The 27,362-nt window shown below is 51.0% G+C and overlaps 2 protein-coding genes across 5 annotated transcripts in view; one reads left to right on the top strand and one right to left on the bottom strand.

Moving 5' to 3' along the window:
• The first annotated feature begins 639 nt into the window (after positions 1-639).
• Positions 640-5,493, top strand: LOC110475766 (hydroxysteroid 11-beta-dehydrogenase 1-like protein). Its single transcript, XM_085562482.1, is given in 9 exon segments — positions 640-871; positions 1,527-1,657; positions 2,802-2,913; positions 3,289-3,380; positions 4,363-4,456; positions 4,778-4,889; positions 4,891-4,938; positions 5,011-5,025; positions 5,189-5,493. Coding segments are annotated over 9 exon segments (849 nt in total). The 5' UTR covers positions 640-786; the 3' UTR covers positions 5,349-5,493.
• Positions 5,494-5,970: 477 nt separating this feature from the next.
• Positions 5,971-27,362, bottom strand: part of CELF5 (CUGBP Elav-like family member 5) — a 36,923-nt gene continuing 15,531 nt past the window's right edge. Inside the window, exons 3-13 of one of the 4 annotated variants that reach the window (XM_021540135.4) lie at positions 24,866-24,914; positions 18,181-18,309; positions 17,531-17,610; positions 16,444-16,590; positions 11,686-11,830; positions 10,920-11,066; positions 10,643-10,705; positions 10,472-10,555; positions 9,278-9,421; positions 9,014-9,178; positions 5,971-8,119 (exon numbers count right to left, since the gene is read on the bottom strand). In XM_021540135.4, the coding sequence (XP_021395810.2) occupies positions 9,051-9,178; positions 9,278-9,421; positions 10,472-10,555; positions 10,643-10,705; positions 10,920-11,066; positions 11,686-11,830; positions 16,444-16,590; positions 17,531-17,610; positions 18,181-18,309; positions 24,866-24,914 (1,116 nt within the window). In that variant the 3' untranslated portion in view covers positions 5,971-8,119; positions 9,014-9,050. Of the gene's footprint in view, positions 8,120-9,013; positions 9,179-9,277; positions 9,422-10,471; positions 10,556-10,642; positions 10,706-10,919; positions 11,067-11,685; positions 11,831-16,443; positions 16,591-17,530; positions 17,611-18,180; positions 18,310-24,862; positions 24,915-27,362 lie in introns of all 4 variants that reach the window. The other 3 variants (XM_021540134.4, XM_085562478.1, XM_085562477.1) reach the window with 3 other exon arrangements.

Here is a 27,362-nt window from a genome sequence, read left to right as displayed (position 1 = left end):
GGGACGGGCAGGGCTGAGGGGCGTGAGGGGACGGGCAGGGCTGAGGGCGTGAGGGGAGTGAGGGGCTGGGCAGGGCTGAGGGGCGTGAGGGGACGGGCAGGGCTGAGGGCGAGAGGGGAGTGAGGGGACGGGCAGGGCTGAGGGCGAGAGGGGAGTGAGGGGACGGGCAGGGCTGAGGGCGTGAGGGGAAGGGCAGGACTAAGGGCGTGAGGGGCGTGAGGGGACGGGCAGGGCTGAGGGTGTGAGGGGCCGGGCAAGACTTGAGGGGTGTGAGGGGGCCGGACAGGGCTGAGGGTGTGAGGGGCCGGGCGCGGCTCCTGCGCCTTTGTGGCGCTGTCCCCGCCGCCCGTCTTGTCGCGCTGTGTCGCAGCGCGGTGGCGGAGCAGCTCAGCCCGCTGCTCCTCTTAGCCAGACAAGGCTCCGTCCTGTGGGCGCTGCCGCCGCCTCCCTCCCGAGATCCGGCTGCTTTGGGGTCACTGCTGCCAGATGTCATCAGTCTTTAATGAATTAAGAGTTCTCTAAGATTAGCCACTAAGATCGGGGGGGTTTCTCTCCTGTGGTCTGGCGGTGTGTGGAGGCTGGCTCTGAATGCAGAGCGCTGCGGGAATTGCCGGTGAAAGATCCTTCCCGGGGGAGAGACCCCTCAGGCGGGCTCTGGTTCTACAAAACCCTTTACGTGCCTCTCCCAGGGCGGCTCCAGAAATCAGAGGAAGGAGAACACAGTATTATTTTGGCTGAAGTGCTCAGCTTCAAGACTTCACTTTGTTCCTCACAGCTTGGAGGGATATGAAGCCAATTGGAAAAGTGCTTTGTGCTACAGGGGCTGTAGCTAGGCTCATAGCTTTCTTCTGGAAAGATGACTTCAACCCAGGTAGGCTCACCAAGCTGAAATAAAAGTTACACAAGGGAAGAGGTTTAATTTCCAAAATTTGACTGATGGTCTCATTCCTACCCGTAGTCTTACTAAAGTTGGTTGCCCCAAAGCAATGTTTCATTCCCAGAAACAAAGAGAAACTTGAAACAAAGAGATACTTGAAACAAAGAGGAAGACAAAATGGTCTAAGAGCAAGGATCCTGTTGTCTCTGTGGGGGGAAAATGACACTTTGCTACTGCCTTGCTCTTTTTATGTTTTGGTTGTAAATTCCTTGGTGTCAAGAACCATTTCTGTAGGTGTGCAGTGCCTGGCACAAGAGGGCTGATGTGTCTCCAGACTGATGAGTAAATGATATGCAGAGAGCACATAGCCTGGTTTATGTTGTACAGCTTCTCAGAAGGTGAAAAACAACTTGGTTCTTGAAAGATTTTGTTCTAGCAACCCAGGCTAGGCCCTGTGACACAGCTAGCTGGCATCATCATGTCATTGCATCACCAGTCCTGCCTCTTCTAGTTTTGGAGAAGCACCAGGAATTTTGAGCAATTAGGTGGGTGCATCTTTCTTCTTTAAAGCTCTGCTAGTATTTAAGGCAGCTCGTCTGCTCTTTCTTCACTTACTTCTGTATCTTTTATTCTCTTTCCCATAAAAAAGAGAGCCTGTCTGGTGCCCGTGTTCTCATAACTGGAGCCAGTGCTGGGATTGGAGAGCAGATAGCATATCATTATGCCAGATTTGGGGCTGAAATTGTGTTGACTGACATAAGGGAAGCTGTGCTGCAGAAGGTAAGAACCTCATCCTTGTATGGGGGAAGACATGAGAGATTTGGGCTTTTACTAAACCAACAAAAAAATTAGTTGTCAGCATGATAGATTTTCCTTCAGAACTGTTAAGCATAAACCCAGAAGAGAAGTTGGCCTGTACAAGAAGATGCAAATACAGTGCCTGAGCTTTTAACTGCCTGAACATTTATTTATATGAGGGGATGGTGTGAAGCTGCATCAGGGAAAGTTCAGGCTGGACATTAGGAAAATGTTCTCCACTATGAGGGTGATCACTCCCTGTTCCCCAGGGAGCAGTGGTCATGGCACCAAGCCTGTCAGAGTTCAAGGAATATCTGAGCCACATCCGTAATGATAAAGTTTGGTTTGAGGGAATCCTGTGAGGAGCAGGAATTTGGATTTGATGATCCTTATGGGTCCTCTTCGATTTGAGATACTCCATGAACTACAATTCTTGTGCAATATTTTCCAGATTTTCAGAGTCCAAATTGTTCTATTTGTAGCTGTTTTGTTAAAAACTCAAGACTTTTTATAGGTTAAATGCTTTTTGACTAACTCCAACAGATGAGATTCCATCTTTATGAAATGGAAAATATTTAGAAAGGTTAACTCTTTAATTGTGGAGATGTGTGACTTCCAAGGAAGGATCTTCACTGTGAAATGGTGCAAAAGGTGACTTGGGGACAGTGAGTGTAATAATAGTTCCTAATGACTGGAAGGCATTATTTCAGCAAATAGCTAAAATAATGCCAGGCACATTCACACACTCAACATAGCAAAGGAATTATGAAACATGAATTCTTTTCCAGTTATTCTGGAAAAAAGAGAAGAACTTAATGTAAAGCATAACTCTTGTTCCAGAAGATTTCTCCTGAAGAAGATTGGGGTTTTTTTCAGTGAATCTTGATCCTGTCCCAAAGTAGATCGTTTAAGCAGACAGTTAAATAGAGGCAACTCCTTGCAGGATGCAGATTCAAAGTCTGGATGCAGAATGAGCTCTCCATGCCCCAAACAGCAGTAAATTTTAAATTAAAGTGTGTCTCTGTCCAGAACTAACTCTCACTGACTGTAGTATGTGCTTTATGGTGCCCTTTTCCCCTAATCTTTTTCCAAATATTTTAATCTTTGGGATGTGTTCTTTTTCAAGGTAGTGGAGAAATGCCTGACACTTGGAGCAAAGAAAATATTTTATATCGCTGCAGATATGTCTTTCCCTTCAGAGCCTGAAAAGATGGTTCAGTTTGCTGTCCAAAAGCTGGGTAAGCATCCTGAGCATCTCTTTGGCTTTCAGGTGTAAGTACAATTCTTATTCTAGGAGCTTCCTGCTTCAGTTCCTTCAACTGAGAAAGGTGTTAAGGTCGTAGATGTACCACCAGAACTAAGTTCTGAGCCTGAATCATGCTGAAACATCATTTCAGGGAGTTATTGTTAAAATCAGTTTTCCTTTCAGTTCTATTCCTGAGGAGCAGTCAAAGCTGCTCCCAGTTGGGCATATTTAATCTGTCTTCATGGTAAAGCACTTCCAGCCTTCTGAGGGAGTGGTTGAGCCCTCCTGGCATTTCTGAGCTCCCCGATTGATGGTCAGGGGATGGGCCCCTTGTGTGACTGTGTGACTGCTTTTCCTGCTGTCCAAGGGGGCCTGGACTACCTCGTGTTGAACCACGCCAGCACCAACTGCTTCCAGGAGTGGGCTGGAGATGTGGAATACACCTGCTGGCTCATGCCGGTGAGGCTGCCCAGCTCACCTGGAACTGGGTGAGCCTGGCTTTTCCTGCAGCAGCTTTGGGAAGCTCCAAGGCAAATCCACATCTGTGGCAATGGTTGAGACAAGCAGTTTGGAGGCTTTGTTGCTAGAGAGGTGTTTTGCTCAGATGTTGTACATTTGTGAAGAGGAATGTTCGGGAAGAACTTCAGACTTCTTCCTTCTGTCCTTCTTACCTCCCTTTAGCCGAGTTTGGGATTGATGGGTAGTTCCAGGCAGTTGTGTTTAGTTCAGGAAGGTCTCTAAGTCAGCAGCCAGCATTTCCTACTAGTCTATGGCATGTACACAATTGCAGAACACAAAGTTGTTTGAAATGGTGTCTGCCATTTGAGTCTCTGTTAACAGATTTAGAGTTTTCCTGTAGAATCACTCTGGTGCCAGGTTTTGGGGCCATGGAAATGAAGAGCTGTTTTCTTGATTCAGTCTTCTTCATTCAGGTGGGTCATACTAGTTTCTATTTCATTTTGGAAGGAGTCTTTTTGCTAGAGTGTGGGAACATAGGAACATAGGTAAGAAATTCTTGAGAGCAGTCAAGCTCTGAAGAGATGCTGAATTTTGTGCCTCATTGTAGTCTGAGCTCAGTCAAGAGAAGCTTACAAGGAAACTTACAAGAAACGTAGCAAACTGAAAGTGGTGTCTTTGGTAGGGATTGCAGAGCAAAGAATAGCATAAAGAAAAAGCAGGGACAGCTAATTTTATCTTGTCAGGAAATCTGCATGTTAAAGCCCAGGCATAACCTTTGCTCTGGATCTTCTTCTGGAATCTGAAAGACTCATGGATGCAATGCTTGTCCCCATCTATAGAGATGATTTTTCTCATTTGATGTTTGAGAAGGCAATTCCAAACCATGCTCATTTCCATTTCTGATCACTCTACTGACTTGCTTGGCTCACGCTTCCAAACCCTCTTGCTTCTTTATAATAAATGTCTACATTTATTATTCCAGGTGAATTTTTTTAGTTACGTGGCTCTTGCAACAGCAGCTCTTCCCACCCTGGAGAAGAACAGAGGTGCTCTGGTGGTTGTTTCTTCCCTCACAGGTTGGTGATTTTGCCTGGAGTAAGTAGAAAAAATTACTTGGCCTTGTGGAAAAAATTATTCCCAGTACTGTTCGTATTTCTCTATTGTTCAACTCCTAAATACATTTTCAAACTGTGCTTTTAATAGTATATAATAATATTATAATAAATAATAATATAGTAATAGTATTCTAATATACTTACATAAAGGGAGACTCACCTGAACAGAACATGAGCTGATACTGTATGACAAAGCCTGCATCTTCTCCCAGATTCCCTCACCATGGATCCTCCTTACACCCAGTTTCCTGGGGTTTTCCATTCTTTCTTTTCCCTTTCCAGGGAAAATGCCCACTCCATTCACCACTTACTCTGCCACCAAGTTTGCACTGGATGGATTTTTCAGTTCACTGTGCCATGAGCTCATCATGCAGAAGAAAGATGTGTCTGTCACACTGCATCCTGGGCCTGATTGATACTGAGTCAGCATTGGAGTGCACCAGGTATGTGTTTCTCCGCAGGAATGCATCTCTTCTAGAAAACATGCCAAAGTATGCACAGCAGCTCTCTCCAAGAGGGTGTGTGCATCTGCCTGGGGAGAGTGAACCTGCCTGGGCACACCACAGGGGTTGTTCATTATGGAACGGGAGCAGGCAGAGCCCTGTGGGGTCAGCGTGCCCAGCTCGAACCCCAGCAGGGGCTGCCTGGCTTGGAGCGACCCTGTGCCCGTTGCCTTGCAGGGGCAAAGTGCAGCTCAGCCTCCCCGCTCCTCGCCATCGTCCGGGGCGGAGCCACCCGGGCGCACGAGATTTTCTACCCGCGGTGGCTGCAGCAGCTCCGCTGCCTCTGGGCTCTGTTCCCCAGCAGCGGGAACAGCGTGCTACGGACTTTCTATAACTACAGCAGTCCCTGAGGGGTGCCCGGTCTCATCCTATAGCCCTTCTAATCACATTCCCGCCGTCCCACTAAGCATCCCTCTCAACCACTGGTGTCAAGCAGGAGCAGGGCAGCAGTGGTGGCAAAGTCCCCTTTTCCTAACAGACTCATGGTCTGTAATCATGCTTCAGCCATGGTTCTGCTGCTGCTACCCATCAGTCAGAGACCTTTCCCGTTGTTCACTCTGCCTTAGCCCTCCTCCCATCTCCCCTCCTCCTTCAGCCTCACCAGTCTCCTTTGACTGCATCCAGCCTTTGCTCAGCCCCAGCTTTAACCCCTCCCTGTCTGTCTGCACAGGATGTCCTGGAATGGCTGTACATTCCGGGGACATCCTCCTCCACTACTTCATTTTAGATTCCCCTTGCTTCCTCTAAGTAGAATTTTTATCTCTATTTTATATTAAACAAGTTTTTAATGTGTTGGTGGTATGTGTTGATGCTTCCTCTGTGAAGAAATATTGGTCCCCTGGATTCTGTGGGCCAAGGCCTGTTTGCTGACCCCATGTGACCTGTTAGATTAGCCCAGGGCTTTGGCAATGTCTTCAAGTGTAAGCATTACCTAAAAGCAGGTGCAACAAACAACATGAAGGAGAGCCCCAGTTACTTAGCAAGTAAAACTTTTATTAAATAAATTTAGGATTTTTTTTTTGACCAGAGTGAGGAATTTGACATTGACAAAGCTTGTATCGCACCTGTAACATTGTACAGTCACATCAGTAACTGTGATGGAAGAAACTGTAAATGCTTGTTTTAAACCAGCTTGACCTAGGATTCCCAAAGTCCTTTTTTTCCCATTTTGCATTTGTTCATATTTTTTCTTTTTTTTTTTGTTTTGTTCAAAATTAGACTAAGTTTAAACTTCATGAAATTACTTGTAGCAGAAATAAAGTACATTATACAAATCACATACATAATAGATGTTAAGTATAAAAATGGTATTTACAATAAGTAAACATGGACTATAGAAACACACAGACTCTCACAGCTTCATTCACCTCTCATAAACTCTCAGCGTCAGACACAGAAGGGTGGTTGAGGAGATCTGAAGGTACTTGAAGGACTGTGCCACAAACACCTGAACAAAGGGCAAACTGGAGGAGAATGAGAGTTGGCCGAGAATCTCCAAAATCCCCATAGCTCACTTCAGTATCAATTGCACCAACTTTGCCCCACCAACTCTCTTGTCCCTATTTCAATGTGCTCACACACCCTCACACACACTCCAATGTTTGTGGTACCTTATCAAACTCTGGAATATTGAAATCGTTCATTCCTAATCACTCTGGGGTTTGTTGGTCTGTTCTGCCTTGCTTTCCTTTCCTTACTTTTGTAGAAACTCAAAGAGACTGTTCCAAACTGTTCAAGGGATGTGCCTTGTCAGGATGACACGCATCCCCCACTCCCAGGGGATCTTTTTTAAATCCAGTTCTGAACTACATTCTGTGCTTTAGAGTTTGTGTATATAGTGTATAGAGCTGTCCCTACACATATATATGTGTATATATATATGTATATGCTGCATAATGTATAATCTGTCTCTTGGAGGGGGTGCTGAGGGGGAAAATTCCAGAATGGAACCCTCTTTCTTCCTATTTTCCTTGCATCTGCTGGGAAAAGCTTTGCAGCGGGCGCACGAGGAGAGTCCTCCTGCTGAATTCAGAGGGAGCAAATGTCCTGTGTCATCTGCAAGGAGAACTGCCCACTCTCCAGTGCTGGTATCCAACACAGGGAGGCAGTGTGCAGCCCCTGGGAGCCTTCTCTAGCTGCGCTGGAGATTGCATCTGCTCACACTCCCTCATCTCCTGCCTTCATCAAGAAAACGCAGTTGCCATGGAGAGCTGTGAAACACGGATCTGTGCCATGTGTGGGGAGGCAGTGCAGTTCCTCTAAGTAAGGGGACTGGTTTCCTGTGCTTTCAGCCTAATCACGGAGTGCTCAGGGTAGGGGCTGGCACCACATCCCAGGAGCTTTGTCTGCAGAAGCCCTTGGAAAGGTAAGACAGAGCTCTCCAGATCCTAAACCAGGCTGGTGCTAAGGTGGATGAGTGACTCAAGCTGAGCAGCTGACTGTGTCCTAATCCTGGAGGAATGTATTTCTCCTTCTTCTTGCTCGCGTTGAGCAGAGATGTGCTCGCTCTCTCTCTCTCCCCAACCCACCCCCAGCTCCCTCTCTCCAAAACGTTCAGGCCTATCTGCAGTGCGTGCTGAGAAGACACTGTTGCAAAGGCAAACCCCTAATTTCCAATACCTCTTGCAAGCAATCAGTCTCTGAATGGAAAAGTTTGGTCCTGTGAGCTAGTTTAAAAAAAAAATAGAGACTGTATATATTTATAGTTATCTATGAAAGGGCCAGAAACAGAGCAGGAGGGAGGGAGGGACGGAAGTAAATTTCCACACATCACTGCAGTAACCTAGAGACACACCATGGGTTTGCTTGGTCCATGTTCTCCAGCCACACCCCGAGAGGAAGAGCTCTGTGTCCCAGGGGCTGCTGGTTTGCTGGTCCCTTTGCTTTGCACCACGTTAGCAGCAAATATGCGAGTCCAGGCGTGGCAAGAATCTTCCTCCTGGGCAGATATTGAGCCTTCTCTTTAATTGCATGTCTTGGAGAGGAGGGGAGGAGGAAGATGGGGTGGGTAAGGTGGGAAGCCGAGGAAGGAAAGGAGTGGTGTCAAAAGAGTCGATAAATTTACTGGCCTCTCTGAAAATCAACCTGAAGCAGAAATTCTTCCTCTGGACTTTCCCTTCACCTGAACAGAAATTGAGGAGGGAGGGAATTGGGAGGTTAGGAAGACATCTGTGCAAACCTCAGGCTTTGAGCTGCTGCTGCTTAAACATGGAGGACTCTGACCCAAATCAGATCAGCCCTCCTCCCCATCTGTAGGCTGGCAGCAGCTGCCTCTTGGACAGCAGCCCTTCAAGGGTCTCACCTCTTCTCTGCTTTTCTGTGAACCCTGTGAATCGTGGGATTGTCTCTTCTTACCCCAGAAAGCATTGTTTGCAGACTAACTTCTGGGCCCATGTAACAGCTGAAAACTACAGGGGTTTAATACCTTTATAGGCAGTCAAAAGCCTTTTGGGAACAGCCGGACAGCAGAGTAAAACCTTCCTTGGATGACAAACAGGCCACTGGAACCGTCTGCCTGTCAGGGCCCTGAGGGCACTCACAGGCCTTGATGAACTTGACCAGACACCTGCACTGTCTGTCCACACTCTGCCACAGCTCCAGGAGTCTCCTTACAGCTCTGTGCCATCAGCCTTTGTCTGATACACAGTGTGCAAGTGCCACCTGTCCTGTCCATGGATCTCACTACCTGCGCTCTAACCCCTGGACTGGCTTCCCACCTCAATATTTATTGTTGTCATTATAGACCTGCCTGGAATCTGGACTCTGTCTGACCCTGTTCACCTTCACCAGACCTGACCCTGATCTTGACTCTCTGGCTTGGCTTTGGGTTTGCCCCATTGCCACAGATTTGCCTGTTGATGGTTGAACCTGGCCATCATCTCCAGGTCTGCTCTGGCCGCCCAGCTCAGGTGAAGTCTCTGCCCCACCAGCTGTGTCACTGCCTCCACTCCTGGCCTCCTAGTCTGCAGGGAGCAGCTGGACCTGACCAGAGCTGTGCCCTGCTGGGGCAGTTTACCTGTGCTGCAGAAGTGACTCCTGCGTGCTCACTGCTGTCAGTAGGGATGGTTGGCATCCTTGGGCCGTTTTAACTGGACCTTCAAGCGTTTCATGCCAATCTGGAAGCCATTCATGGCCTGGATAGCAGTCTGTGCACTGGAGGGGTTGTCAAAGCTCACAAAACCTGAAGGAAGGACACAGGATGGATGACAATGGCACTGTTGGTGCCATGCCCACTATCAGTGTCACTATTATTGATCATGCTTCCCTTGCCTGCACTTACCAAAACACTTGCTCTGGTTGGTGGCACGATCCATGAACACCTTTGAGGAGATGATATTGCCAAAGGGCAGGAACATCTGCATCAGCTCGTTGTCTCCAAACTCCTGGGGGAGATGGTAGATGAAGAGATTGCAGCCTTCAGGACCTGCAGGTATGGGGGTGATGGAGAAGGACAAAACAGAAAGCCCCCAAAGGGCAGGGGAAGAGAAATGGGCTCAACTCACAGCACAGCACTGGAGGAGAGCCCTAGCACTGCCTCCTTCTGCTCTGCCTCCCCTTGCTTGTCCCTGTCACTGGTCCATCAAGGGATCTGAGGGCTCTCAAACAGCTACTGGGAGACTCTATACAAAACTAGAGTTTCTGGAGAGCAGATTGTCTTTCAAAGCTTGCCTAGTTCCTACACAGGGTGCTGGACGTAGACAACTCTGTGAGTGTCTGGGTGATGTTTTGCTGGAAGGAAATCAGCTGAGGTGAGAGCTCACAGCTGTCCCAGTCCTAGGAGAGTGGCAGACACTGCTGTGTGAAAGCTGCTGCTGTAGCACTCCCTGAAGCATCTCCTTCAGTCCAGAAGCCACAGCCTTAACTGGAAACCTCCTGGACTGCCACACATCCAGTTTATGGGCTGACCTGGTCCTGTCCACTCCTTCACTTACTCCTCAGGAGCACAAGAAGCTGCTCCCTTGCTGACACTTACTCTACCCATCAGGTGCAGAGAGAGAATGCCTTTGCCTCCAAATTCTATTCAAGCCAGTTTTGAAGTAAGTTGAAAATAAATTCAGGAGGCTATGAAAGCTGAAAAGAGAGGAGAGCACGTTGGAGAGGCTGGTTTGGCTGGTTCCACTGTGGGTCTGGCACCAGCAAAGAGGGGATGAGTGCTCTTTGCCCCTGGGAAGGTGCTCTTTGCATAGGGAAGGTGCTGACTCTCATCCCCTTTGGCGTGAAAGGTGTTCCAGAGCCTACTGCCCATCTGCACCTGGCAGCATCTGGCCAGACACGAGGTCAGGAAACATCCTGTGATCCTTCCCAGCCCACTCACTGCAGACATGTGCTGGTTTCCATACCCCAGCCCCAGCATTAAAGATCAGTGGACAAAAATCAGTGCTATCTCCTCTCCATGGGCTCTATTGTGCAGAAGATGAGCTCCACAAATCCCACCCACGCCACTGGACACCCCTATTCCCACTCTGCTCCTCACCTTCTCGCTGCTGCTGCTGCAGGATGGGAGGCTGCTGAGGGATGCTCTGTGCAATGGGGGTGATGGTGGTGGTTGGATACACAGCTGTAGCCCAAGGAGACAGAAGAAACCATTTACCTGAGGATCTGGTCAGCCACACAAGGGCCTGAGGGAGACAAGGGAAGCTGGTACCTGCATACTGCTGAACTCCTGTGAAGGCTGGGTGCAAAGTCTCTGCTACTGAAGGGCTCTGGGCTGCAGAGAAAAACACAATTAGAAGCACAGCAAAGGGAATCACTCATGCATTCTGTGTGTCTGTGTGTAGTGTTTTTTCCCACCCTCGCCCCCAAGTGAGTCTCAGTGCCTGGCTGGGAGGGAGCTACAAAAGTCTGGGGAATCCAGAGAAGAAGAACTAATTGCAGTTCCTCAGGTCTCTGCATGGTGGGCTTTTTTTTATTGCTCTCAATACCTGAATATGGCACAAGGCCATTGGTGTAAACTGTTTCCAAGGTTGGATGCCCATTTGGGAATGGTACCACTCCAGTGAATCCATTGGAAATAGGTGCCACCAGTCCTGGCATGGCCGCTGTTCCCAGGAGAGGTGGTGAATGTAGCCCTGGAGAGCAAGAAGAGAGGATATCCATGAAAGTCAGGGTCCCACAAAGCCCCTGCTCCTCCCTTCCACCTGCCTGGCAAGACTGCTGTGTATGAAGCCATTAACTCTTCTCCTTGGCACATGGAGATGACAGACTGGTGCTAGAGCCTTCACAAAATTAAGAGGCAGCACTAGTGGGAAGAGTGTGAGAAGAACTGCCAGTCCTGAGTGCTGTCAGAGCTTTGGGGGCAACACCTTTGATCTGGGATTGCACAGTACCTGGCATGACACACGCTTGCTCTGACAGGGGTTTGAACCCAACATGCATTATTGCTGCGGGACAATGATCATGAACAGCAGCCCTGCTGATCTGAGTCAAGTGCAATCCTGGCAACCCAGTCCTTCTTTACTAAAACTGCAGCAACAATGCACGGCTGTAGGGCAAGAAGATGTGTGCTGAACATGTGAGGGTGTCGGGGGGAGGGGTGCAGGAATTTGTGCAGAGACTGCTGTGCTCAGAGGCTGCACTGCTGGGAAGCAGCGAGCTAATGCAGCTGCTGGCCTGGAGGTGCAGAACTCTTTTACCTGGGTGGGCCCTGTGGGTGCTGGGCCAGGGGGTCCCTGCCCGGGGAGGCCTCACCTGACGCTGGTGCAATGGGAGTGGCTGGCAGCCCGTTGAGACTGACGGCCCCGATCTGCTGGATGTGGCACGGGGAGAAGGCGACGCCCGGGCTCAGGTAGCTGCCGTGGGAGGTGGAGAGAACCGTGGTCTGCTGCTGCATCAGCTGCAAAGCAGGACCGTGCAGTCAGGGCCTCCTGCTGCCAGGGCCCTGCAGAGCTGGGGGAGGCTGTGACACCAGCCTGGCTGTCACCTCCCCCAGGTGCTGCCACCTGCCCTGGAGCTTCCCCAGACACAGCCAGACCTGCTGGGGTGGGCAGTGGTGGCTGTTCTCCCCAGGGCCCACGAGGTCCCTGCAGCCATGTGCTCACACAGCTGCTGTCCCTGCCGACGTGGCCACCCGTGAGAGCCACCCTGTCCTGCAGGCAGGGGACACAGCTCAGGGGACATCCCCGAACACAAAGCCAGGGCCACAGCTGGGCACCCCCATGCCTCACCCTCTCCGTGGGCCAGCAGCCCCGAGGGGTTGTGGCTCACTCAGCTGGGGACAGGCCCCTTTTGGCTCAGAGAGCTCCTGCAGCAGGTCAGGGCTGTGCTCCCGGCACCCAGCAGCACCATCTCCCCACAGGCCCCTGCACTGTCAGGCACAGGCCCCTCTCCCTGGTCACTTCTGCCAGGACAGTGGCAGATTTAATAACACAGCTTTAATAACACAGATTTAATAACACAGCTTTGCCTCGAGGAACAGGGCCCAGATCCCTCTGCTTTTGCCCAGCCTCCACGAGCAGATCGTGCTGGGACACGCAGGGCTCGCTCTGGCACGGGCACCAGCTGTGTGCCCAGGCCCAGCTCTCCTGGCCTGCTTTGCCCTCTGAGCTCTGGCCCACGAACCCCTGAGCTCAGGCTGTCACCTGGCACTGGTCTGCACCCTGGGGCTGGGGGACATAGCTCCTCGTGGTGCCATGACACACCTGCCCTGGCAGAGATGCAAAAGGAAGGGTGGGAGGGTTGGCAGGAGGGTTAAGAGAAGAAAAATCCTTCTGGTCCATGTTTGACCATCAGTAGGAGCACAAGATGCCCTCAGAGTGCACTGGCAAAGAACACTTCATTCTGGATGCAAAATTATCCAGCCATTTATCAGCTTTGTCTTGACATCAAGCAAGAAGAGCAGGGGATGCTCAGGCATGGCTCTTGGGAAACCTGAGTTCCTCAGAAGGAGCTGAAGGGTGAGCAAGGCAAAGCCCAAGGAAACAACAAAAATCTTCCTGACATTGGCACACCCCACTGTCTGCTCTGCAACACAAACACAGAGCTCTCCAGGAACCCACCTCTTCACCAAGGGCTGAACTCAGGAAGGCAGCTGGGGCCAGGGCTCAGCCGAAGGAGCAGGTAACTGTGAGAAGTTTGTGGCCAGCTAAACCCCCAATTTCCTCACACAGAAGCTGATCGTGGCTTTAGCACAAACAGAAGAGGAATTTCATGGCAGGGCTGCCTCTGTAAGCTGGAACAAGCAAAGCTCCTGGGTGAAATTGGCTGGAGCCCTTTTTGGGGATGGGTGAGTGCTCCCAGGCCCGCCCCAGCGCGGGGCTCTGACAGCACAGGGGTCACTCCTGTGCCATTCCAGGAAGGACAAGCCCTGGTGACCTCTCTGGTCACCTCCACACCATCCTGGCTCCCCTGGGGCTGGGCTGGGATCCCCTGGGAGCCACCCCGAGCCAGGGCTGCAGTGGAACGAGGCCTCCCGGGGTCACAGGGCCCTGCTGAGCCTCTGTGCAAGACCCCGCGAGCTCCTGCTCCTGACCCCACTCCAGGGTGCAGGAACCAGCACGTTTCCTACTCACTATGTGAATATTGATCTTCTCTTTTCTCATTAATGCCTCTTCTGTGCCAGGCTCTGGCTGGACCAAGGCTCCATCCAGCTACAGGAGCACCAAACTGGCACTCTGGAATTGTTCTCATCACTTACATAAAATTACCATAATGAACCATAAGAGCAGAAATAAAAGGGGAGGAGGTGCGAACAAATTATGTTTTGTGTTTGGAACTAATTGATTTTTGATATACAAGAAATACTCAAGCATTATAAGCACTTAGTAAATTGCTCTAGCTGCCTTTTTAAGACTTCAGGCCTCTTTTTTATTGATAAATTTTTTTCAGCTCCCAAACATTTCCCTGAGTCCACCTGAACTAACTTGTTGAATAAAATGAACTAATTTGCAGAAGCACCTGGGATCAAAACCTGATTTGAGCACTGAAATAAACTGCTTTCAGATGCTTAGCCAGTTGTACTTCCCAGATGAGACTTTTTCATACAGTTTCAGCTAACATGAACTGTTTGACATTTTAAGTACCTTAGTTTGCATATTTGCATAGATCTGAATAACTTTAGACTGAGCTTAGTGTATGATTATTTCATGTTTAATTTGAAATAGTTTTTGAAGAAGAAGGTTATTAATATAAATTTAAAACAGACAACTGAAAACAATCCAAAAACAGCCCAGGCTCCAAACTTCTTCCTAAACCTCTGGGGACCACTTTGGCTTGGTAACTCAGCAAACCCAGTGGGGACAGGGAGAGGAAGCTGTTGTGTATTAAATTATGGCCACAAGAACCTGTGAGGCCTCAGATGCACCAGTTCACCCCAGCAGCTCTTGCTCCTGTCAGTCTGGTTCAGCCACATCCAGAATGGTCAGAAACCAGAACGGTCAGAAACCAGAATTGTCAGAAACCAGAATGGTCAGCTGCATCTCCCAGCCCTGGGGGGACCTTGGGTGCAGCATTTACTCCTCCGAGCCCAGAATCAGGAAGGCAGGAGGGATTTTGGGCTTCCCCTGAGCCAAGGGGAAGTCCCAGCTGCCAAGGGCTGCCCATGGCAGAGCATTCTGAGGAACCATCAGGAGATTGAGCAAGGAAATCCCTCCCTTTTGCCCCCACTTGCAGAGATGTTAGGTGGCATTCCAAAGGGCTGATTCCCTCTCCCTCTGATGGTGGCACTGTGTGTGTGTGTGGACTGGCTGGGATCTCTCCTCCACAAGGGAGACCAAAGACAAGGATGGCACAAGAGAAGAAAGAGTCAGGTGTGAGGTCAGTGCCTCAGGGAAAAAAAAAAAAGGAGAACCAAACCCAGTGGGAAGTAAAAGGAAAGGAAGGGGAAAATCCCAAAAAAGCAGGAGAGAGGCTGAGTCTCAAGTCAAGGGGAAAGCCAAAACAAAGTCACAGAGCAGGAAGGCCAGTGAAGAATCAGAGAGAGCAACACAGTAACAGACACAACTGAGGAGAAAGAAGATGCAGACAAGCAAGGAGGCACAGCTTAGGCCTGACTGCCTTCTTGTCATCAGCAGGGCTTCCTGAAGATTGAAAGGCCGAGTCTGGAAACTCTCACTGCTCTTCCTCCTTACACAGCATGGACCTCAAGCTGATAAAGCACCTCCTGCCATCATAACCTCACTGTGTGGTCCATCCCTGCCTTCTTCACCAGGACACCATGCCCAAGTCAGAGGCATCTCTAGGACAGCAGGAGACACACCAGGATGTTCATCTCATGGCTGGCTACAATTCTGACCTCTGGCTCCTGGACAGAAAAGAAGGATCCTGGCAAAAGGTGGTGCCTGGTGACAAAGGGTCCTTCATATAATCTGTGTTGGATCAATTCTATGTTTGGCTTGCAAATTTCCCCTAAGTTATGGAGCCTCATATGTATTTCCTTTTTTTCTCATCCATACTTTTGTCACACACTTAAAATGCATTTGGCAGTTTCTGGGGAATCTTTGAGGAAACAGCCAGCAACTGAGAAGCAGTTCCTCCTCTGTCACATGAATGAAAGGAAGGCACATCAAGGAGCTGCTGAAGCCAGAGGAGAGGTGTCCACATACACAAGAAGAACAGGTTTATTTGCACTCCCCCCTAGGAAATTACTTTCAGTAACAGAGTCTACTTTTGACTTCTTTGTCAACACAAGAATCTCTCATGCCTTGAGCAATTTCTGAGTTTCTTTCCATGGGTTTTACACTTGGTAGCAGAGACCTGAAAATGACAGTCACCAAGGAGGCTCAAACAATGCTCCTCCACAGCTGATCTGGGATTTGTTGAGTTTGGGACCTACCTCGAACATCAGTGGCAATTGCCAGCATGGCTCCAAGGCAAGGAGGTTCTCTCACTAAAACCCAAAGCACAGCCAGGCTGCTGAAACACCTCTGGCTCTCTGCTACCCACTGCTCCCTCTCCAGCACCTTGCAAACTCCACAGTCCCACTGGCCACGTGAGAGAATCTGGGAGCCAAAGACAGCACTGAGGGAAATAGGGCCCTCCTGGGAATGCCAGCAGAGAAATGAACTCATAAAGCTGGGTCCCAGAGCTCTCAGGCTGCTCCAAACCCAGAGAGACACACATTTGTGTCACAGAGCCAGAGGAAGGGTTCACAAGTTGGTATCACAGGTGTGTGTCAGACGTCACCCAGGAACCAAGGCTCTGAGCTCTCCTCATAACAAGACAGAAAGGAAATGGGTCATGACTGACCTGCTCCCAACACCTCCAACAACATCAGAGAAATCCCAGGCTCACTTTGAGGAGGCCCCAGCTCTCCCCTGCCCCCCATTTCCAGGAGAAAAACGCACAAAAACTCTGCAGGACAAGGCAGCTGAGTGCTGAAAGGAGCCAGGAGTGCTGCCAGGGGCTGGGAAGAAGCTTTCCCAGAGGTGCAGGAGCTGAGTTGGAGGTGTCCCAGGGGCTGCCCGGGGCCAGCAGGGCAGCGTTCCCCCCCCAGCCCCGCGGGATACTCACAGCCTGCGCATAGGCGCTGTATGGGCTGAACGGCAGGGAGAGAGATGGAGTGAAAATGCCCAGCTGCCCCACCATTTGCTGCATACGGCGCAGGGTCCTCTCCTTATCTGTGTCAGCAAACTTCACCACTAGACTGGAGGAGGCACCCTAGGCACAGAGAGAGGCGACAGAGAGGAGGCAGGAGAGAAGAAGCGTGGGACAGCCAGAGAGTCAGTGGTCAGGCAAGGGAGGACGGGGCAGGACAGGCAGCAGAGAGGAGTGGGAAGAGGAGCAGAAGAGCAAATATTGGCGTGGAAATGCTGGGGAGCTGCCTGGAAGCTGAGCTGTGCCCTTCCCCACCTGTCTGTCCATCCAACCCTTCCCTCTCACACAGCTGCCTAGGTGGATGCACACATCCCTGGCTGCGCCCGCCAGGTGATGCTGCAGCCAGGAACACCCAGGGCATCAATGGCACCACCCTGAGCTTGGCTGGACAGGCAGAGCAGCTCCAGGCAGCTGGGAATTCCCTGGCTGCAGCACTGCACTGTCCTGTCCATGAGGTGGCCCAAATTCAGGCTGGAGATTGCCAGAGATGAGGCCACAGCTGCAGCTCCACTTGCACAGGAAGGCCCAGCTGCAGCCACACAGCCCCACACAAGGCACAAAGGGCTCCCACCCACACCCAGCCCGCCCCGGGGGCCTCCTCTACTGCCTAAATCAGAGAAGCCAAGGAGTGCTCAGACACTGAAGCCCTGACCACCCATGTGGCTGAACTGTCAGCTTTCACCCTGCTCACTTTTGAACAGGTAGCTGTTTCCAACCCAAAATCACGGCCTGATCTTTGGCTCTCTTTTATTTGGCTTTTACAGCTGTGAGTGCTGTCCCTCCCAGTCTGGAGGAACACGGCCACAAATAGCAGCCCAGAGGACAGGATGGTCACTCTGAGTGGAGCACAGACGTGCACACACACACCCACACACCTCCCAGCCACACCAGTGGGCACTGCTGCTGAACCTGTCGTGGATTTTTGGAGAGTGTGGGGAGGTCCCTGGAGCAGGGAAGTGGGACAAGGATTAGGAAGAGGGGAGGTCCCCTGCCTTATACTCACGGGCATTGTCTGGCTGCCATGGAGTGCGTGGATTGCTGCCTGAGCCTCTGTGTGAGATGAGAACTTTACAAAAGCACAGCCTGGAAAGGGACAGAAAGAGCACAGGAGATTGCAGTGACAGGACTGCTGTGAAAGTGCCATCACGCAAGAGACAGTGTCTGTATCTCAGGTAAGGCAAAGGAAAGCCACCCCAAGGAAGCAGGGAACAAAAAGGTTGACTCATCCCAAGTCCTCTATCCTGGAAAAAAGAGGAAGGGTCTCAAATTATTACTCCAATGATACACTCTACAGATGATGACACCATCTCCACCCTTGCCCCTGCTCACCTCTTCCCCAAATTCTCTGTGGACTCCTCATTGTGGGTACAAACACTTCAACCTGCAGCCCCAGGTGGACAGAACAGGCTCAGAGTGACCCTGACAGTTCAGCTACTCATCGTGCTCTGCTTCCCCTCCTGCTCCCTCAGCCTCTGCCCACCTTCCCCAGTCCCTCCTGGCAGCACAGGACTCTTCCTGCCCTGCTCCCTATTCCTGGCTGGTTTATGGGTTCCCCTAAATACAGGGAGGAGAATGAGTGCCCCAGTGGGAAGTGAGGCTGGTGGGCCCTACCCAGGGCAGGGACAAAGGGCAGGACACACAGAGGGTTCACACCTTTGCTGTTCCCATCAGGTCCACGGAGCACCGTGCATTCATCAATGACCCCAAACGGTTCAAAGAGCCGGAGCACGTCATCCTCAGACTGCTGCTTATTTAACATGCCCACAAAGAGCTTCCTGTCCCCTAGGGGCAAACACAGAAACATCAACCTTCTATGAGGCTTGCAGTCCAGAGCAGGAGAGGAACACTTAAGCACAAAACAGCCTGGTGTTAAAAACATGCCTGGCATGGAAATAGTTTGCTGTTGGCTGAAATGCTTCTGGGGTGAAAATGCAGGGTCTGCCCAAGCTGCTCACACCTTCAAGGGTTTGTGTGGCTTCCTCTGTCCTACCCTCCCCAATGGAAAACAAAGGATTCATAATTTCCTTTTATTTATTAGCCTTTTCCTTCGAATAATCCAAAAGAAATTATAGTAAGAAAAACTGTCTGGGCAATCCCATTTCTGTTGATCAGCAGGTGAAGTCCAACAGGTGCCTTAGGTAATACAGCAGACCAACCCAGGCAGGCTGATACATTCCAGGACCTTTGACTTCTGTTTCCTTTTCCTTCTCTCCAAGACCACCATTTCCTTAGCTGCCATGTAACCAAGCACCTTGATTTCCATTTTCCCTTCCCCACTCTAATCTAACCAGCTGTCCCCCAAGGCTTGGGATAAACCCTGCCGTCCTGGGTCCCAATCTGCCTCACTGTAGGATCACCCAAATCCTACAGCTGGGTGAAGGCCAACCATCAGCTCCATGGTCCCTGCTCCCCTCTCTCCAGTGGCACTGTGTACCCGTGTCACACTGGCAGGAGCTGCAGGAGTGGCCAACACCTCCAGGACTTTGAGCTCAGCTTCCTTCTGGGTTCCTCCTCAGAGAGAGAAGTGAGGATTATGGTTTTGTTGGGATGGGTAAGTATGGAGGCAAGGAAGGGGCAGAGTGCCTTCTTCACTCTCTCCCCAGCTCAGCACCCACAGGAGCCCATCCCATGCCTGATGCTGTCCAGCCAAGCACAAACACAGCAGTTTGTGTCCCCAGACTGTTCTGAGCAGCAGTAAAACAGCACAACACCGAAATCCCAGCCCAGACACCAGCCCAGCCTCAATTTTTGCCAGGAAACAGAATTAACCCTCCCCCACTGCCCCAGATCTGAGTGGGGAGACAGGACCCACAGGAGGGAAGGTGTCAGGATGTGGCTGTGGAGCAGCAGTGCCAGAGGATTCCTTATTGCCAGCGACAGGATCAGAGGGGCTGGCTCCAACCAAACCAATGCAATGTGACGCACGTCAGGGGCAATAGCAAAGGAGCTGCTCTCTGCTCGAGAGTGCAGTGACCTGAAAAACAACAGGTCTTGGAGCTACAGCAGCACAGCAGCTCCAGGGGGGGTGCTGTGGAGGGATGCCAGGCAAGGATGGCACATGACACATTCACACTGTCACCAAGGCTCGCCCCAGCCCCTGCCAGGCTCCTCTTGGCTCAGGTAAGGAAGGAAGGCACCCTCCCTGCTGCTCAGCCAGGTGCAGTGCACTCAGCAGCACACACAGGCAGGACCTACTCGTGCCATGGCTCCTTCCCACAAAAGCAGATGCACACAAGCAGCACTAATGGATGAGCAAAAGGCTCACGCACGTCCTGGAACACACTTGTACATCCCCAGCCCCCAGGGATATCTTCCAGAATGAAATTCCTTAGTGAGCAAGAGGAATGTGCAGCCAGGCACCTCATCCAGCATGCAGACACCTCACCCTGCCCCAGAGCCCCAGCACAGGCTCAGCCAGGCACAGCTCTCCTGTAGCCCCAGGCAGACATGTGCCATTTGTGTCCAGCACACACATGAAGTGTTAGAAGTGCTGCAGCCCAGGCTCTGAACCCACTCCCAAGCAGATACTCCTGATTTATATAACTAGAAATGGCTGAAATATATGGTTTTGTGTATTTTTTTAAAGGCCAAGTTTCCCAGCTTCCCCATTTTCATGAATCCCTGGGTAACTACACTCATGGGAATTTCATCCTCTCTGTCTTCCTTGTGATCCTTTCTAATTTCTCCCTGCACCTGCATGGCAGTGGCTTCCTTTGGAGACATTATTTCAGCTGACTGAGTCCATTGAAATTGGTGATGCCCAATAATCCCCAGCCAAGGCACAGGAGTTCATAAAGCAGGTGCTGTTCAGCTGCCTTCTGAGCAGGGAGACAGCACCTGCCCCCACAAGGGCCAGCTCAGGAGTGCTGGTGGTCAAAACAATCAGAAAACAGCACACAGAGAAGGTGAAAAATTGGATTGGAAGAGAGGGGCTGAAAAAAAGGGGACTGGACAGGAAGAGATTTACTGGGCAGTGAAGAGGAGCATGGAAACTAAAGGAGCAGCAGCTCTGTGGTGTGCCTGACATCACCTGGTGTCAGATGTGAGCCCAGTTTGGCCATGGCAGGGGACACTGGAGGTCTGGGGGGTTCCTCCTTCCTCTACCCTGAATCTCCATTGCAGCTGCAACCAGGCCTTTTTTCAGACATGCTGCAGCCTTTGGGTGGCAAACATGGGGAGCTCCTTAAAAAAATCATCAACACAGGGGAGAAATCCATTGGGAAACTCTTGCACTCACTTTAGGTGCAGTGAAATAATCCTCTGTTCTTTAAACTAGCAGGCAAATAACTGTGGGCAAAAATTGGACAACCAGAAATGCACCTGATATTCTTGCCTTTCTCTTCAGGGATCCCTGGCTGGCTGGGGCAAGGAGTGTTGAGATGTCTGGGAAAGCCAGTTATCCTACACCTTGCAATCAAATCAACATCAAATTACAAGTTGCTCATTATTTTTCCCTTCAGAGAGCCCTCAGATTTCCTAGGTAATTCCTGTGGTTTCTTCCTCACATCATTTCTGTTGAATCAAAAGCATTTTTCTTTACCCTGCCCTGTGGGAAAATTGAAACAGTGACTGCTCCATCCCTGCAGCTTTACAGGTCTTCTGCTGTGTGATAGGGCTCACTAATAGAACCTTTTGGAAGCCCCACCTTCATGTGGGAATTTCAGCTTTCCTTTTTGGAATTTGGAAGAAAAAAATGCCAGTTTTCTTGGCTATGCAGCACAGGTTAAAACTGTGACACCTTAAGGACTTAAGCTATAAAGGCAAATACAAATACACACACCTATGGGTTTGGAATATTTTCTGAATACCAAGAAGAGCAATAGTAAAAAGGAATGAAATCACTGACAACATGAGATTTTTTCCACATTGAATCCTGCTTCATACAGGCTGGTTTTGAAGATGACACGAAGGAAAATGATCCAGCCTGTTCCCTCTGGATGCCTCTGCAGCAGCTGGCACCTCTGAAAGGGCTCTTTGCTGCTGACTTCTACCTCTCTGCATCTTGGAGCCAACCCATGATCCGGGATCCTCTCGATTCCGTCAGCTTCCAAACAGGGCTGTTCTCCCACAATATCCAGGCTGACTCATCCCTCCCCAGCCGAGCTGCAACGCTGCAAACCCTTCCACCTGATCTGCTACCAACCCCTCCCACCTGAGCTGTGATCCTAAAACCACCCATCCCAAACCCTCTGGCATTCTCAGGTTCATCCCAAACCCTCTGGCATTCTCAGGTCATCAGCTCCATCGTTCTTCAGCTCCCCACAGGGATTCCTGCAGCACTGGAAGCTCTCCCCTCCCCTCCTGCTGTTTTCCCCTTCACTTTCTCTACAGCTCCTGCTTTTCACCCTCTGATTGGCAATTTCCAGTGCTGTCCAGCAAGCGGGGAAATTCGCTGTGATCTCTGACTGTCGAGTTCCCATGGAAACGTGCTCTGGGCACCGTCAGCCACGCAGGCAGCAGGAGGGGCCAGCGTGGAGCACGCTGCTGATGAAGGTAATACACTGCTGCTGAAGGTACCACACTGCTGCTGATGAAGGTACCACAATGCTGATGAAGGTACCACAATGCTGATGAAGGTACCACACTGCTAATGAAGGTACCACGGCAACGAGCCGGGGCTTGAGGCTGAATGTGTGGCCAAGGGACAGCACACAAGCACTGGACACAGCTCCTACAAAGCTCCTGGACACAGCTCCTACAAAGCCTGTGAATTCATGTCATCTGGCCAACAGCAGGCAGGATCAGGGAGAGAGGGAAGGCAGCTCCTGGCTGAGGATGGGATGCAGCACATCTCGGGAAGCAGAGAGAGCTTCCTTGTCCCTGGGCAGTGCTAAAGGCTTGGGTACCTGTCATGCCCCATCACTGCAGCCCAGTGCTCCAGACAAGCACATGAACTCCTCTGTCCCCCTCCTCCTGGCACTGCAGGCTCCCAGCAGAGAGCAAGGAAAAGCTGACAATGTCTGGCCCAGCATCACAAGTCCCACTCTGAACTAATGCAGGCACCAACTTTTCCGTAGTGAATGTCTTCTGCAGGGTGCAGGAACACTGAGCATCCAGATATTCCCACACAGCCTCTGCAGGGCTTGGCCAAAACTGCCCCTTTGGCAGAAAAATGAGCATCTCTCAGACCAAGAGATGAATTCTGGCGTTCTAGGGTCATGTTCTTAATTCAGGGTGCTTCACTTGAGAAATGTCAGTCCCTGGTGAGTACAAAAGAGGTTCCCTTCAAGGATAATGTAGAGCAGTGCCTCAGTGATGCATGCAGCTACTCCTTGATAAATTCCTAACCCATACACTTCTGCCCTGCCCCAAATCTTTATTTCACCTCCTGCCAGTGTGGGGCTATTGCTATAGGGATTGCTCTTTCCATATCTGCAAAATTGTTCAGCCACTGCTCTGACAAGTGGAGCATGACGACAGAAACATTTCAGAAGAGCAACCTGTCTCAGCCAAACACAGGGTGCTGTCTTGATGCTGCTCCTGCCTCAGGAAAAAATCCAGTTTGTTGAGGATCCTGTGGGAGCTGCTTGTTCTTGGGCTCTGCACGGAGCCTGGAGGGAGGTGCTCAAACTCCAAACATTTCTGCTCTTGCCCATGGGAAGCAGAGTTGATGTTCGGACATTTGCAACCATTAGGGAATGTGGCACTTTTCATAAACTTAGAGATTTCAGAGTCCAGCGCCTTGGCCAAAAGCTTGTTTCTAAATCAGCACCCTGGTTTTTAACCTGCTGAGCTGCTCCAGCTTGATTTGACAGAGGCATCAGAGATGTCACATCCCAGCCCTTCATATCAGGTGGGTGTGTATAGAAGAGCCCCCAGGAGTGCCCCACCAGCAAATGAGAGATGCAGAGATGGCCTCAGCCCTGATTAGATACCAGAGACTCCAGAGTTGCACTCAGACACATAAACTTCTTTTTTTTTTTAAAATCAGTGTAGTAGGGGAAGGGCTGACCACCTAACGGTTGAATCCAGAGGCTATGTGAGGTCCCAGTGAGAAGCCAGCCCTCCCCACATCACCCACTGCAGGCATCTCTAAAGGACCTCTCATCCATTCTTAACATCATTTTCAACAGTGAAACACCCTGAAGATTCTGGTCTCTTTTGATTGTCTATAGCACAGATAAGGACTTAAATTCAACCCTAAACCAAGGGGCTGAAGTAAAATGCCCAGACCTCAGTAAAACTTAGGTGTGCAAGTAAATAACCAAAAGTTACAGATTCTATCTGATTTAAATAGATTTTTTTTTTAAGGAGTATCACACAACCATAAATACACACATTCACATAATATATATCAAACATATCTCATGTTCTTGACAGTGCAATAACTGACAGTCACTACAAACTGTTTGGAAATGTAAAACAAAAGCCTTCAAAACCTAAATAAAGCATGCAGGACATGCTGTCTCACAGCAAAACAACAGCACACAAACCCTCCTCTGGTCTCTACTAAACTGCTTTCAGGGGCAGCACCAACAGCACAGGGCATAGAGAGGCAGAGGTAGGAATGGAGAGAAAAGGAGAAGAAATAGATCAGTAAGGCAAGGAAAAGAAGCAAAATGAGTTAATGGGTTTGGAAAGGGCTGAAGTTGCAAACCTTCTCCACCTGGAGGAGGCATCTGAGCTGCTGAGAGCTCCCCATTAAATTACCAGATTCTCTTGTTCCCAACCTTCCAGCTCTGAACTTCTCAGTACATGCTGCTCTGACCAAGCTGTCCCCTGCAGGCTGGCAGCACCTCCATCTCAGGATCCTTTCCCTTCAGACATTATTTCCCCACCATGTGATCTTTTCTGCAACAGCATTTTGGCCTTGACAATGTGCTGGGGGCTGCAGCAGGACTGAGAATGGCAGGGCTGAGACAGCTCAGCAGTGATGGGGGAGGCAGTGGAGGGAGCTGCAGACAGGAGAATCAGCTGCAGACCAGTGAGCTGAACACATTAAAAAGCCAGTGCTGCTGCAGGGATCTGGCTCTTACTGGGCTGATCAGGTGTAGGAATGAAGGAACCTCTTCCCAAAGGCTTCAGGAGCCCCAGTGCCACACGGGTGTGGTTCAGTAATGTCCTGGGGCAGACACTGCCAGGCTGATGGCACCCTCAAATAGCTGGGAAAGAGAGTGGAGGGGGCAGCCACATCATCACCCCTGGGAGCTGGTGTGCTGTCAGCTGCCTGCTGTGTCCAGCTGTGTTCCTACACTGCCCTCCCACCCCTCAGATCTCTGCCACACACAGACTCCTCCTCATACAGAGGAAGGCAGAGTCAGGACCCTGTGTCTCATTTCCTGGTCCCCCTCACAAGCACAGGGCCACCAAAGGAGGAACAAGGAGAGATGACAACTACCTCCACGGCTCTCGCTGTCCGCGGGCTTCACCTGGATCGGGCGCGCCATCTGCAAGGGAAGAGAAATGCAGAGGTTATTGCTTGGCCCAGTGCCCAGCCCACGCTGCTGAAGGCACTGTCAACAGGGCAGCAGGAGAGAGAGGCAGAAGGGAAACCAAGACACTGTGATGGCAAGCAGTACCCTTGAAGAAGGGATGATTTTTTCCAAACGGAACCTGGCGCTTTTCCCTGCTCAGCTGCTCGCCCCAGCTCTCCTGGAAATGCCCACCACGCACAAACCTCTGCCTCCTCAGCTGCTGCAAGCAGCACAGAGAGGGCTCTGAGGAAGCAGCTCATCACCATGTGACTGGAGCCTGAACAGTGGTCAGGGTGGCCTGAGGTGAGGCTGTGCCTGGAAGCTCTTCCTGTGTCTGCCCTGACTCAGTGCAGGCACAGCCACGTCACCTAATGGAGCCACTCACCGTCCTTGCAGCAGGGAAGAGACACTGCCTCTGAACTTGGCCAGAAGCAGCACAGCAAGCAGGCCTGTCGTGTTCCCCTTCCCCAGCCCTCACACAGACAGCTCTGTGCACCACAGTAGCTCCTGAGAAGGGCAGTGCTGCTCTCCAGCAACATCTCTGGCCCTCAGGGGCAATGCTCAGGTTGAAAGTGTCAAAATTCCTCTCCCCTGGGTGTGGAGAAGAGGTTTTTCTTTCTCTTGCAGCCATTAGTGTCATCAGCAATAATCCAACCACAAACAAGCCTGAAGGGCATCTTAGCTCACATGGGATGGGGACTCTCCAGGTAAGACAGAAGTAGCTGCATTAAGGAACACACAGCTTTAACTGCCTGGTTTGAAAAGCAGGGCAAAACTCATCTGCTGGCAAGTCTCTGTGTCCTGTGCTGCCCAGAGAGGCAGCTGACAAGCTGTAGCCTCCTTTCCCAGCTACCAAGATCCAACTGCACTAGAATATCCTCCAAGGAATGGTGCACAGGGCAAATTTCCACAGTCACAGCACATCTCACTCCATGTCTCTCAGCATCAGTCACAGAGGCTGACAGTGACCTGAATCAGTGACATTCATAATAAAAAACAATCAGAATATTGCAGGGAAGGCCTGCACACGAGCTGCAGGTCCAGGCATCGTCTGCCCCCTCTCTTAGGAAACCCCTGAGGAAAAACAGCAACAAAACAGAAAATGAAATCAAGCCATGAAAGTCACCATCTGAAATGTGCTTAGAAGCCAGCATGGAATATGTGGAGGGCTGTCAGCCTCCAAGTAGTGACTGAGCCAGACTGGCCAGAAACCAGAGGCAGATTCCACATCCCCAGGAGCTGGAGGAAATCTGTGAGGTGGCTTTGCAGTTCACAGGACAGAGATGCCAACCAGGAGGTGACAGGCTGGCATGGCATGGCACACAGCCTGGCAGGTGGGGGCTCTGAAGCTGGCTTCCTCTGGCTGATGGACCTCAGGCAGGACGAGCAGAGGCTGGGAGCAGGCCCACGCCATTCCTGCCTCAAGGATTGATCATGGTAATGGCCCCAGGGATGGGCTGGCAGCTCCCCAAAGGAAGGCCAAGCTGCTGCCATGCTGCACTTTGACAGACAACGACCTCAAGACCTGCTGAAACATTTAGGGAAGAGGGAGAGGCTGCAGGTCCTTCTCCCACTCTTGATCAGCTGCAGGGATTTGCAGAGCCCCTGATGTCCTGCTGTTGCTGCCATGTGGCCCCAGCTCTCGCAGCACTGGAACTCCCAGAGGGCCCAGCCCCTCCTTCCTGAGCTGAGGGGGATGTGGGGCAGGGATTCGGGAGTCTGAGGTCAGAGATTGTTCCACAAAGCCTCCAATTTCCTTGCTGAGAGGCTGCTGTCACTGCTCACGGTCCCTGGCACCCTGCCTGTGTGAGCTGAGGCTGGCAGAGCTGTGGGAGCAGGCTGAGTGGGAGAGGGCAGGCAGCCCAGATGTGTGCTCAGAAGAGAGGGCTCCGTGCAGAGCCAGGAGAGGCAGCTGGCCACGTCACATCCAGGACGTGGATTCCCCCAGCACCAAGGAATAGCTTTCTTTCTACCCAGGATGCCAAACCAGGGCTAAACTAACTGAACTGATGGGGAGGGAGGGAGATGAGGCACAGGCTGGGATCTCAGCTTCTGTGAGGAAGCCAAAGCCCCAAAGCCATTTGGGGGTAGGAGGGGCGGCAGGGATGCTGTGGAAATGCAGTGCACACACATCCAGCACCTCCCTCGCAGGGATGCAGGGGCTGAGGGCGATGGGGGGAGGCGAGGGGGAGGTTAAGTACCTGAGGCCATCTCCCTGTCCCCTCCCCCAACAGGGCTGTCACTCCAGCTCCCAGCACCTAGGATAAAGGAGGTGTTGTCATGGAAACGGTTATTCACCACATGGAACCTGACATTTGCAGTTGCCATGGAAACCAGCTCTTGGGGGCATTCCCTCTGCTTTGCACAAAAGAGACATTTTGATATGATCTCTGGGGAAGGGGCCCCCTCTGCCCATCTGTC

This window comes from Lonchura striata, chromosome 28, assembly GCF_050655825.1.
Source record: "Lonchura striata isolate lonStrDom1 chromosome 28, ASM5065582v1, whole genome shotgun sequence".
NCBI classification, from domain to species: domain Eukaryota; kingdom Metazoa; phylum Chordata; class Aves; order Passeriformes; family Estrildidae; genus Lonchura; species Lonchura striata.
The sequence above is the reverse complement of the archived record's forward strand: the minus strand, read 5'-3'. Positions and strand labels throughout refer to the sequence as shown.